The 12,748-nt window shown below is 46.0% G+C and overlaps 1 protein-coding gene across 1 annotated transcript in view; it reads left to right on the top strand.

Moving 5' to 3' along the window:
* Window positions 1-7,977, top strand: part of Fermt1 (FERM domain containing kindlin 1) — a 43,927-nt gene extending 35,950 nt beyond the window's left edge. Inside the window, exons 14-15 of the mRNA XM_052724080.1 lie at window positions 4,163-4,304; window positions 5,349-7,977. Of these exons, the coding sequence (XP_052580040.1) occupies window positions 4,163-4,304; window positions 5,349-5,522 (316 nt within the window). The 3' untranslated portion in view covers window positions 5,523-7,977. The remainder of the gene's footprint in view (window positions 1-4,162; window positions 4,305-5,348) is intronic.
* The last annotated feature ends 4,771 nt before the right edge of the window (window positions 7,978-12,748 follow it).

The raw sequence follows: 12,748 nt of genomic DNA, 5'->3' as shown, positions 1-12,748 counted from the left end.
TCCTGAGTTTTTGCCACCTGTGACCTCCCTCCATGTCAACTTTCCCTCCCTGCTACGATCTCACAGTAGGGCTTGGTAGAGTTGTGGGTTTCCAGAGAGATGTCCTAGCAAACACACGCATCATGTCCCCCAGCCTTTTCTGAAAAGACACTGTTCCTGTGGTGTGGCTCATCTATTATTACCTTCTTGTGTTTTACAGATGAGAACATGTTTCTCTATGGAAAAAAAAAGAGTTACATGATTTGTCCAAGTTCAACCCAATAGCCAGGGCCACTGACATTGGCAATCTGCACTGGTACAATGGCTGTGTCTACCACATAAAATGTGGCTCTCCAAAATGTGTCCATAGACAGGCTCATAAATTGATGTTTTAATCAAACCCACCTTCTGCCACGCCTTCCTCTCCAGATCCTCCCACTTCCCTCCAAACATTTTCCCAACTTCAAGTACTCCTTTTTAAGCCAGCCAAATCCAAGTAAGGGAAACCGGAGCTAAAGCAAAATGTAATGCTTAATCCTCTGGCACAGCAAGTGGTACATTACGACCTCATTTCATAACGTGGTTGACTGACTTGTGTAAGATACAGCCAATCACAAACATACAGTTTGTGTACGTTTCGGTTCTTTCCAAAAATCTGGTTCCTCCCGCCTCTGCCGGCAAGGGAATGTGTTCAGACTTTTCAGTTACTCACTTCTGTTCGAATCTCACTGTTAACTTTTGTCCCCCACAAAATCCTTCTGCTTTATTCACCACAACAAAGAGTTGTTGTGCAATGACACATGGTGGCACACCATTATCAGCCTGGCAAGCAGGACAAAGGCAGGTGGACCATGTGTTTAAGGCCATCTGAAGACCAGCCAGAGCTACATAGCCAGGCAAAGCATCAAGGACTAGGGAGGGAGCACATGTTCAAGGCCCTGGATTCCATCCCAAGCACAAAGGGGAAAAACGATGGAGAGAGGACAAATCACATTGGATACTCCCATATGAGCACACATGTATGTGCATGTATGCACACATGGCACAGATTTATCTGTAACTCAGAGGTCATCACCACACAGTGGGAAGCAGGGGTACTTAGACAAACCAGGCCCAGCATCCAATCTCACCTCTTCCTACGCTAGCTTCTGGCCCTGGGCATTTGCATTGGTCTTCCCATGATCCAGCTTTGAGACATGCTAGTGGGTGTCTGGACCTGCTCTGTTGAGCAAATCCAACAGGGTAACAGTGTGAGTTACATGGTAATTAATTGTAAAGTGTGGGCAGGCCCTGAACAGACATCCCAGGATGACGACCCCTTGACATGACTTCTCCCTCTTGTCTGTTTGACCTGTCAGCTCATACACCTGTAACCTCTAACATTTGTTTATAAAGATGTTGAGGCAGAAGCCCAAGGTTTGTTTTTAAAAATCTGCACTTCCAAAGGCTAGTTAGAAGGAAGGGCTAGCGCAGACCCCATGTGTAATATGATCCACAGTAGCAGAGACTTGACCACCCTAAGAAAACTGGGTCTGTACATCTCTGCTTCCTGGAAGCTAAAGAGCAGCCCAGGGGTGTTTCATCCACTAGAGCAAGACATGCACTGAGTTGTGTTATTAAATGTTGAGGGGCTAGAGGTGTAGCTTAGGTGGTAGAGTACTTGTCTAGCATGTACAAAGTTCTGTGTTCAATCCTCAGTACTTCATAAAACTAGATATGGTGGTGCAGACTTGTAATCCTTGAGAGATGGAGGAAAGAGAATCAGCCTGGATTACATAGGACCATGTTTCTAAAAAAAATTATTTATTTATTCAAAATACTTAAGGTAACAGAATGAACAATAAAAGGTATAAAAATTACCCTAGAAAGTAGAGCTAACTTTAATCAAAGGTAGGAGATAAGAAAGATGAAAAGTGTTTTGTTCAATTAGAATTTTTCCCAAATTGTTTTTCTCTCTTCTACAATATCCATACTGGTATCAGCCTCATATCCCCTCTCACATCCTCCCTTGCTACATGTCTGTTCCCTTCCCAGCAGAATTCCTCACACGTGTTGTAAATACTGTCTCCAGTTCCTTCTCTTCTTGAACCCACCCCAGGCATGTCCCTGCCCACTCCACAGCCTTCCACTTGCTGTCATCAAGGTCACCCACTGGTCACCCTTGACCTTTGCTGAATCCAGTGGCTAACTCTGAGCCTTTGTGCCATAAGACCTCTCAACAACCTTTAACTGTAAAGCATGTCCATTGTTGCTTGCTTTTTCTCTTTTGGGGGGCCCACCACCCAGCTCCCAAATAAATCACACACAGAGGCTTATTCTTAATTTTAAATGCCCAGCCTTAGCTTTGCTTGTTTCTTACCAGCTTTCCTTAACTTAAATTATCCTGTCTACCTTTTGCCTCTGGGCTTTTCCCATTCTCTTTCTTCTGTAAATCTTACTCTTACTCCATGGCTTGCTGTGTAGCTGGGTGGCTGGCCCCTGATGTCCTCCTCCTTCCTCTCTCATTCCTTGATCTTTTCTCCTCCCAGATTTCTCCTTCTATATATCCTCTCTGCCTGCCAGCCCCACCTATCCTTTCTCCTGCCTTGCTATTGGCAGTTCAGAGCTTTATTAGACCACTAGGTGTTTTAGACAAGCACAGTATCACAGCTTCACAGAATTAAATGCAACATAAACAAAAGTAACACACATTAAAATAATATTCTACAACACATGCCTTCCTCCTGGACCTAGACTTCCAACATAGCAGACCTCTCTAGTTACCCTCCTCCCTCCCTGGCCAATTCTTTTAATCTCCTTTCCTGGTCCATTCTTGTCTCCCCAGTTTCTTAGAATACTAGAGTGCACAAGCTCATGCAACTTAACCCACTCTTCACACTATAGCTCAGCCATTTGTTTGGCTTTCTTTATACAAGGAGTTGTTACTCTGGGATGTGTGTCTTGGTCCACAAATCCACTCTTAAATTGCAGATTCACCCATCCAATCAAATCATGGTGTTAATGAGTTGGCATCTCATCTTCCCATGTCCAAAACTCCTATTCTTTCTCCCCTAAAGCTGCCCCTCCTTGAGTTATTCTGCACCTCACTAAATGAAACTCTTTCACTACATGAAACCATGGTTTCTGTTGCACTAACACCATGTATACTGGCAAATCCTACCAGCTCTGCCTTCAGGGCACACCCAGAATCTCACTACCACTTGGGCACTGCCAGGGTGGCCCTACCTGGTTTCTCTGCCTCTAGCCTTGTTTTCTAAGAGCATTCAGAGTGATTCCTGTAAAACCTGAGGCAGTCCATGCTAAGCCTCTGCCCCAAACCCCCTGGCATCTTTCTGTGCCACTCAGAGTCAGCATGTCTCTACAGCTTAGCTCTCTGTGTCCATTCCTCTGCCCTCCTTATACTATGCCAGTCACCCTGGCCCCCTGGCAGTCTTTACGCATACTCATTTATACACGTAAGTGGTAATGCTACAATACTGCACTGCCTGCCATACTTTTCCCCCCAGATACCCACGTAGCTCACTCACCCCCAGGCATCACCTCTTTGGTTCTGTCACCTTCTCTGACCTCTATCTACAGATGTAGTGACCTCATGCTAGAACTCCCTGTCACCTCTGCACTTTGCTCTCCTCTGTTACCTTATCTGGCACATGGACATCACTTATTCATGTTCTTCACTCTCTGCTGGTCAGGAATAGTCTACCCCCCAAGCCTAGAACGCTGTGGTGCTAATTTTGTATGAAGTGGTTTGACTTCCTCTGATTTTGTTTCCTCTGATGTCATCTTCTTTTAAAGAATGTCTTCAGGGAAGCCTTCATTCCCTCCCGTTCTTCATATCTTCTCTATCAACACGAAAGTGTCCTCCTTCAGAACGTAGATGGTTTATTGACTTTTCTTCTGAGATAATTTAGAAATGTTATGAGGTCACCTTTGAGAAACTGTATGTGGGGCCAGAGAGCTGGCTCAGAAGATAAAAGCTGCACAAGCCTGGTGATTTGAGTTCCCTGGGGCCCACATAAAGGTGGAAGGACAGAACTGACTCCATAAAGTTGTCCTCTGACCTTCACACGTGTGTTTTGCACCCACACATACACATCCTGCATACAAACAACAACAATAAATTATTTTAAAGAACTTATATATGAATAACTGTTGTTCTCTTAATTAACACTATTATTTTCAGATTTAAAGGAAGCAAGAAAGATGACATTCTGGGAGTTTCATACAACAGGTTGATTAGAATCGATGCAGTCACTGGGATTCCAGTTACAACATGGAGATTCGCCAATATGAAGCAGTGGAATGTCAACTGGGAAATCCGGCAGGTGAGGTAGAAGCTTCTGATAGTCTAAGCTGACCCACAGATGTACATTAGCAAAGATTCAGGTGCCTTTATAGTTAGAACTCATGAGCCAGGAACATGTGGTAATAGCCTATTAAAATACTAGCATGCATTTCTGGGCAATTTCCTAGCCAATCTAGGCCCAGAGTTATTCAGTTAACACTGCCAATCAACTTAGCTCTGTGAAGACTTCCCCTGCAGACAGATTATATTAACTGTCTGGGCACACATGCATAGACTGAAGGCCAGAAAATTGATCTAATATTTTAAAGCATTTTACTATTACTGTCCAGGAGTAGGAAGTGAGTGTCAGTCATTTTTAAAGTTCTGCAGGGAATCCCAGAGTGGAGAGGTGAGAAATGGGCCATTCTCTAAGTGGTTTAGTGTTTAGAACTTGTAACTTTCATGGAGCAAAGGCTGACGGGCAGAGGCTGCTGGAGAACTAAGGCAGGGCTTTTATTCTCCACTAAAGAGTCTGCAGCCCACAATGGTGGCTCACACCTGTAATCCTAGAACTCAGGAGGCTGAGACAGGAGGATCGCTGCAAGTTCAGGGCTTCTAGCCTAGGCTACACACAGTGAGACCTCCTCTGAAAGGGTCCACAAAGCTAGTCAGCAATAGTTAAAAGCTAGCTAGCACACACCTTTAATCTCAGTGCTCGGGAGGTAGAGGCAGGCAGATTTCTGAGTTCGAGGCCAGCCTGGTCTACAGAGCAAGTTCCAGGATGGCCAGGGCTACACAGAGAAACCCTGTCTCTAAAAAACAAACAAGAGTCCGCAAAGCTTCTTTCTCCTCCACACAGGGAGTGATTGGGACGTCCTTACCTCTAAAAGAGCAAAGGCACGCATCAGAGTTAAGACCACAAGAGGGCGCAAAGAGCAAAGGCATGTCTCAGAAAGCCATTTTTCTGCCTGGTGTTTTGGAGACTTCCATAGTCCTCAGCTTTGGGGGGCTATTCCCAGCCTAACAACTGCTTTCTCATCCTTACTTGTCAGAATTTAAGTTTATCCATGGCTTACTTTTCCAGGTGGCAATCGAGTTTGACCAAAATGTCTCCATCGCGTTCACCTGCCTAAGTGCGGATTGCAAGATTGTGCACGAGTACATTGGTGGCTACATTTTCTTGTCCACCCGATCCAAGGACCAAAATGAAACGCTCGATGAGGACCTCTTTCACAAATTGACAGGCGGTCAGGACTGAAGTGAAACAGGCCTACTTGGCCTATGTGGACCTAGGAGATCTTCCAGGATGGATAGGACCTGTGGCTTTCCCAGTGTGTAGATTCCAGGCTAACACAATGTATACTTCCCATCAGATGCCCAGCTCCTTGCCTCATCTGAACACACTGCCAGCACATCCCTTCCACAGGACTTTGCCTCAAACTGCCAGCAGCAGACTGGGCTCCTGCTGCTTTTCCTATGAGCGGGTGGGGAGAGAGGGGGCTGCTACTCTATGGCTACTCTAAAGCCCAGCATGGCACTCAGGCTCTGTGACTTTGCAAGCACATGTAAGTAACCAGCAGTTGACCTTCTGCCTATGTGCCTCATGGTAAGTCAGCAGTGAGAACAGAAGGGTAAAAGGGACATGTTACAAGCACAAATCTTATTCCAGAAACTCAGGTCCTTCCTTAACAAAACTGATCATAGCTCTCATCTTGCCAAAATGGCAGAGGGACACACCTTTTCTCTGGAGGTCAAAGAGATGAGTGGGGGAGGGACAGGATTACAGTGGTCTTCAGCATCATCAGTTTACAGTGGCTGTCACATCTGTTAAGGTGACCACTGGCCATTGGTCAAATCATTGGTCCTCAAATTACTGCTGAGACTAGAAGCCCCATTCCTAGGGAATCCCACAGACACACTGAAGTCCTTCTTAAAGACATGTACTGAAGGAATACAGGGAAGCCCATTCTTAGCCAAGATCCATGATTCAATTGCTTCTGTTCTGGGCTGGATCTCAAGAAAACAGGCCCAGCTCTCTGTTAATAAAAACCACCTTCCATGGAACTGGAAGGGTGACTCGGCAGTTAAAGGGGTTTGCTGCTCTTCCAGAGGACCTTAACTGAGTTCCCAGTACCTAGCTCCAAGGATCTGAGTCCTTCTCCTGGACTCCATGAGTCCCTGCACTCATATGCACATAGTGCGCGCACACACACACACACACAATTAAAAATGACTCAAAAAGACAAAAACACCCAGGACAGGATTCAGAGTCCAGTCAGGCCTCCATTTCAACCAAGTAAGGACGGGAGGGCAGACTTGTTCCTAGAGTCCACCGTGGTAAAGTTCTGAAGACTAATGGCTGGCGACTTCCAGAGCCCTGGCTGGTCTGTGTGGTAGGAAGTGTTCATCCACTCAGCGGAGTTCTGGGGGTGGAGTCTGTTTCTATGATTCTTGGCATTTTCCCTAAACAGCTTTAGCTTTGTAAATCACAAGCCAACAACAGATTCTCGGGGGCTGCGTTTTGCTGCGTCATCCCTGCCCTACTACAAGCATAAGCCCTTGACAGCTGCCTGAATGTCATATCCTGGTTTTTCCCTAAGAGGGAATGAGTGGGTTTTGAGTAGGTGGGACGCAGCATCAGAGCTAAAGGGAGGTGTTTTCTTTTGTTCATACACAGCCTTTCTCCTTCCACACTAACTCAAACTGCACAGACAGAGGAAGAACTCAACTTGAACTCTGCCTCCCTCATAGGCTGCACGCTTCAGGGGCTTGGCTGGAGTCCAGAGCGCTTTAAACATCAGCTGTTGCTCTGTTTCCCAACAAAGCCACCTGGGAAGTGAGAGTTCTGCAATTCCGGGAGTCAGGAAACAGTCCTGGCTGGAGACCACAGACCTGAGCCAGAAGAACCTTCTGGAGATTTCTTTTAGCCTCTCCTTAGAGGTGTGTATTCATGAGCCTTCAGGCACCCACTGAATTTCTGGGGCTCACCTGAGCTCAGAAGTGCTTTAGGCATTTGGAAGCTCTGCCTCCCATCCTGAAGGACTTAATTTGGAAAGTTTTATGCAGACACTGATGTTAAGTGCATGCAGTGAGCATGGTAGTGGTTGTTCCTCTGCTGTCCTGGGTTCTACTGTTCAGAGCCTAGACAGGAGGTTGGGTGTAGTGCACACATCTTTAATCCCAGGACTCAGGAGGCAGAGGCAGGCAGACCTCTATGAGTTTGAGGCCAGCCAGGGCTCCATAATGACTCTCTCCCAAACAAACAAAAAAAACCACATTTGCATGCTAGAGTCTAAACCAATCATTCAGGCCCTGGTCACAATGACCTCCTTGATTATATGTCACCTTGATTGCGTGTCACCAATGACAGCTTAGCTTACCTAGTTTACCCAAACCCAAGCCTTCAGGTCAGTCCCTCCTTAGCTTTTCATGGTTGGCTGACATTTCCATGAAATGCTCAGAGGAACTGGCTGCATTCTATCCAAATTTCATGCAATGTTGTGCTTACACAGCAACATCTCAGGGGAATAAACTGGTGTGAGAAGAAAACTTTAAATGCCACAGTTCCAAAGAACAGCTTGGTTCTTCCTTCTTTCCTTCCTTCCTTTCTTTCTTTTTAACATTTGGGTACAAAAGGTCAGGTGACTTGTCCTCAATGAAATTTTAAATTAATGTGTGCCCCCTACCACTGTTTGCTGTATTATCTGCCACAGATGCTGAAATCTGCATTGTATTATTTATATGACTTTTAAAATTGCATTTTATATGGGTTTGAATACAGTCTGGTTGTGTCTTATCCGGCCTGCTCTCTGTTTGAAGGTGAACATTCTCTCTGCTGTGAAAGAAGAGCCCAGACAGGTGTAACATGTGCCTCTGCACACCAGGATTCTGGCTCTTCCAGGCGATTAGAGAGTGCTTGACCTTGAGTCTAAGAGGTCAACTTAGAACCTTTCTTAACCTTTGCTTTCAACTCTTCACTCACTGAAGGGCATCAGATTCCCTGTCCTGTCCTTACTGTGGCCTGTCTTGTCCTTTTCTAGATCTTAAGAAACCACCAGAAAACAAAGAAATACGTATCCAGAGAAAGGAAGAGCCAAGGCCTCAGCTTTTGATAGCTGGATGCTGAGGGCACCTCTTTATTTAATGGAGAATGACCCCTAACAGGTATAAACCTGTGCTTTTTAAGATCCTTCCATGTAATTCTCACATCGGCCCATAGGGGGGCCAAGTAGAGCTTGCCTACTTGTTCTACTGACAGAAGAAAGCTCGCAAGGAGAACTACCCTGAGGTCATAAGGCTGAAGCAGTGGAACCAGGATCCAAAGTCAAGTTTGTCAACCTTCTCCCTCCCTGCTCAGCCTTGAGGCACTAGCCACCTCCCACTCAATGAAACTCGGTGCCCCCACCCCCTTGCAAGTCCAGTGTGACTTAGTGTCCACCACACCCACCCACAAAGTCAACATCCTCTCATCAGTCTGATACTGGCAGGAAAGTGTCACCAGCTTTGGGAAACTGGCTGGTCCCAGAGTTAGATGGATAAAGTAGAGGTAAAACAAAGAGGTCTGAGAGATAGAGAAATACCTCACTAAAAGTTTTGGGGGTTTTTTTTTGTTGTTGTTGTTGTTTTGTTTTTTTCCAATTTGAGTTTGGAGTCCTAAAAAGTACGGAAATGAATCTTTTCATTTGAAAGTTAGTCCTTTAAGTCAATGGCCTTAGGATCCAAGGTGTCTTGCAATAGTTATTTCCTGAAGTAAAAATCATTTTACTTGGCCTGAGGATGTATCTCCATTGATAAGCGTCATGCCTAGCAAGCATGAAGCATAATTACAAAGCTCATTCATACAATCGTAAACCTAAGTGTATATAGTAACTTCTCAGACATTTTTGCAGAGGAAATGCTCTTGCTGAATGAAGACTAGGACCCTAATAATTAAGCCATCCCTGAGCCCAGAGTCACATGGAACCCCGTCTTAATGCCACCAGATTAGGAGGTATAGAAAAGCCTCTAGGAGTGCCCCCCAACATTTGCGATCACATGACATGAAAAAGTGGGCCCTGAGGAGGAGGCAGGGCCCTTTGTGGGGAAGCAGAGGACTTCTGAGGAAGGCTCCAAAGCCTGTGTGGTATGATTCAAACAATGCACCATCAGGAAAGGCCTGGTGACCCTCCATAGAGACTGTAACAGGGAAGGCACTGCTGGAAGAGGGGCAGCCAGTTTGAGAGCAGTGCCTGGCTGGATCCCAAGGTGCCATGTGGCCGTTAGGAGAGAGCAAGGACATGTTCCTGGCAGCACAGCATTGTAACGGTGGGTATTCTGCGAACCGAAGAGGGCTGAGGTCTTTACAAAGGGACTAGGTCTCTATGCTGTCGCTCAATTTTCTGGCTGTCCTCAAAGAACCTGGACTGGAAGTCAGGCCAACCTCTGACAACCACTGCTACTTCTTTTAAAAAGTAAAACCAGTGTGCCTTTTCCCAAAGGCATACACTTCCAACGTGGATTTCCTCATTGCTGTTAAAGACCAGGTACCAAGTATTAAACCCGCAGAGATTTCAAGTTGAGGCCTTGCTACTTAAAGGGTAGTCCTCAGCCAGTACATCTGTCAGAGACACAAGACCCACACCAGGATCAGCCAGCACATCTGTCAGAGACACAAGACCCACACCAAGATCAGCCAGCACATCTGTCAGAGACACAAGACCCACACCAGGATCAGCCAGCACATCTGTCAGAGACACAAGACCCACACCAAGATCAGCCAGCACATCTGTCAGAGACACAAGACCCACACCGGGATGGAGTCAGCAAGGCACTCTAAGGCACAGGGAAGGAGGCCTGTGCAAATGCCAACCCAGGTTTGTCGCCAGGGCCAGCTCATCTGGCTGTGTGATTTACATCTCAGGCTAGGAAGACAGGCTGCACTGTTGCCCACCACCCCCACCCCCGTGCCCTGGAGCAGGGGAGATACCAGGAGGTTAAGTAGCTATGCAAAGCTATGTGACAGTGGATGAAACCAGCTTCTGCCTCCCCAGAGAGCAGTCTCAACCATAGAACTCGTAGGTCATGACAGAGAGAGACTGATTCTGAGAGAGAGGTGGAGTGATGCTGATGTCCTAAGGGCTGTCCCTTGTGCTTCATGCCTCCCACAAGCTGTCTCCATTCATCCCCTCAGTCAAGTACGCATGATAAGCACCACTGCACACATTTAGAAATGGTGTACTGGGAAATGTTTAGAAATTCTGTGGTCATGGGGTTAGAAACTCTGTGGTCATGGGGAATGCTGGTTGGCTACTTCCTATGATGTAAAGACCCATGGCACAACTAATGTGCCAGTAGTGGACACACACTCGGAAGGAGATGTGAACATCAGGTGACCCAGCTAAAATAATCCAGCTCCAGTACACAGTGAGACTGTGCATAGAAGTCAAGCAGCTTGTCAAGGTCACAAGCTATATACAGGAAAAGGGTTTTGAGTCTACATCTTCTGAAGTGCACTCTTCAACACTGCTCTTGATTTTCGGTGTGAATTTGAGGCTCCTATGCCAGGATTTCTAGGTTGTGTTTATTCATGATAGCATCTTTGTGTGGCAGGGAAAGGGAGAGAACAGGTCAGTTATCTGCCACTCTACTTTTTTGGGCAATACACAGAAAGAGAGAGAGAGACAGAAACAGAGAGAGAGAGAGAGAGAGGGAGGGAGAGACAGACCTTTTCTAATAATGCCCTTGGAAGCCTGTTAGCAACCTATAGCCCCAAATCTGTATTGAGCTGCATGCACGGCCTTCTCCACATAAGTTTTTCCTCCCCTATTGACCAGGTTCTACTCAAATATGTTCCCAGTTATGGCTGGGTGCAGGAGGCAGGGTTCAGCCCAGGCTGAACTACTTGGGGGTACATGAGCAGTAAGCAAAACTATGTCCCCAAATGAATTTTTAGGGAGAATCCCCTTTTTACAATCTTATGCCTAAGTATAGTTGGAGGCATATGATTTATAGCAGATGCATTGTGGAAAGAGGAATGCCCAACATGCAAAGACTTACATAATCCAAATCCATTCATTAAAACAGAGAACTGCCCACTCTGTGCCCCTTAGTAACCAATTCCTTCTCCTCTTGAACTCCATAAGAGGAAGCCCCAAACAATAGTCAGGGAGCTTGAGTATCTTCACTCATTATGGCTTGTAGTCAACACTGACAGTGGGCTCCTTTCTGCCCTGTCTTCCCTTCATGATGGACTATATCTATAAGATGAAATAAACTCTTTCCTCCCAAGTTGCTTACGATCATTGTGTTGGCTGGTTTTATGTCCCCTTGACATAAGCTAGACTCATCGGAGAGGAGGGAATCTCTGTTGAGAATATGCTTCCATAAGACCTGACTACAGAGCATTTTCTTAATTAGTGATTGATGGGGAAGGTCCCAGTCCACTGTGGGTGGTGCCATCCCTGAGCTGCTGGTCCTGTGTGCTATAAGAAAGCAGGCTGAGCAAGCCATGAATAGCAAGCCAGTAAACAGCACTCCTCCATGGCCTCTGCATCAGCTCCTGACTCAAGGTTCCTGCCCTATTTGAGCTCCTGTCCTGACTTCCTTCAGTGATCAACAGTGATGTGGATGTGTAAGCCAAATAAACCCTTTCCTCTCCAAGTTGCTTTTGGTCATGGTGTTTCATGACATCAGTAGAAACTATAAGGAAGTCGTGGTCTTTATTACAGCATTAGAAACCCCTAAGTTACCTGAAAACACCTAACTCAGATCCTGACCACCGGTAGGTAATACCTGAGTTGATTTTTTTTGCAGAACATATCGAGATGAAATCCATAAAATCCTGGAATTTTCCCCTCCAATTACTTTATATTAGATCTCAAATGCCAAATTTTCTACTAAACAACTCTTCAGATGCCAAGTATCACTGTACTTGTCCAGTATGGCACTCATTTGCAAGTCTGACTCAGGGGTGGGCTCAAGAGAGAAGGAAAGGATACCAAATGCCAGCCAGAGACCTGCAACACTTGGCCCAAGCCTTGCTGTTGCTAGCAAATGGTTGATGCCAAATCATATCAGAGAGCAACAACTCTCCCTTGGGAACCAAGCCCCTTTGGAGGAGCAGCGTGAGATGTTGTACTGACCTTTTTCTCTCTTTGTAGCTGACTTTGGAAACTGAGTGCTCATCAGGAGAGCAAATGACCAGCAGATGCTTGGAAAAGGGCTGCTAAATACCCGCCTCCTGTAACCTGTGAAATAGAGAGTCACAAACCTAAAATTACTGGGAGGCATGAAGTGGACAGGCACGTGGTCAGTCAGATAGGAGGCCATTTGTGAGCCATATCCTGCCTACTATGGATAGAGGAGAAGGGGGACTTGGGGGACACATTTGCATTCTGTTTTAAAGATGCTCTTGTACTGCATATCATAAAAAAGAACTGGCTTGTGTTACTATAGCTTAGCACATGCCCACTGTTAACGGTGCATGTGTTTTGAGTTGACTGCCAC

The sequence above is a fragment of the Peromyscus californicus genome, unplaced genomic scaffold (assembly GCF_007827085.1).
Source record: "Peromyscus californicus insignis strain IS unplaced genomic scaffold, ASM782708v3 Scaffold_7__1_contigs__length_154581171, whole genome shotgun sequence".
NCBI lineage: Eukaryota > Metazoa > Chordata > Mammalia > Rodentia > Cricetidae > Peromyscus > Peromyscus californicus.
The sequence above is the reverse complement of the archived record's forward strand: the minus strand, read 5'-3'. Positions and strand labels throughout refer to the sequence as shown.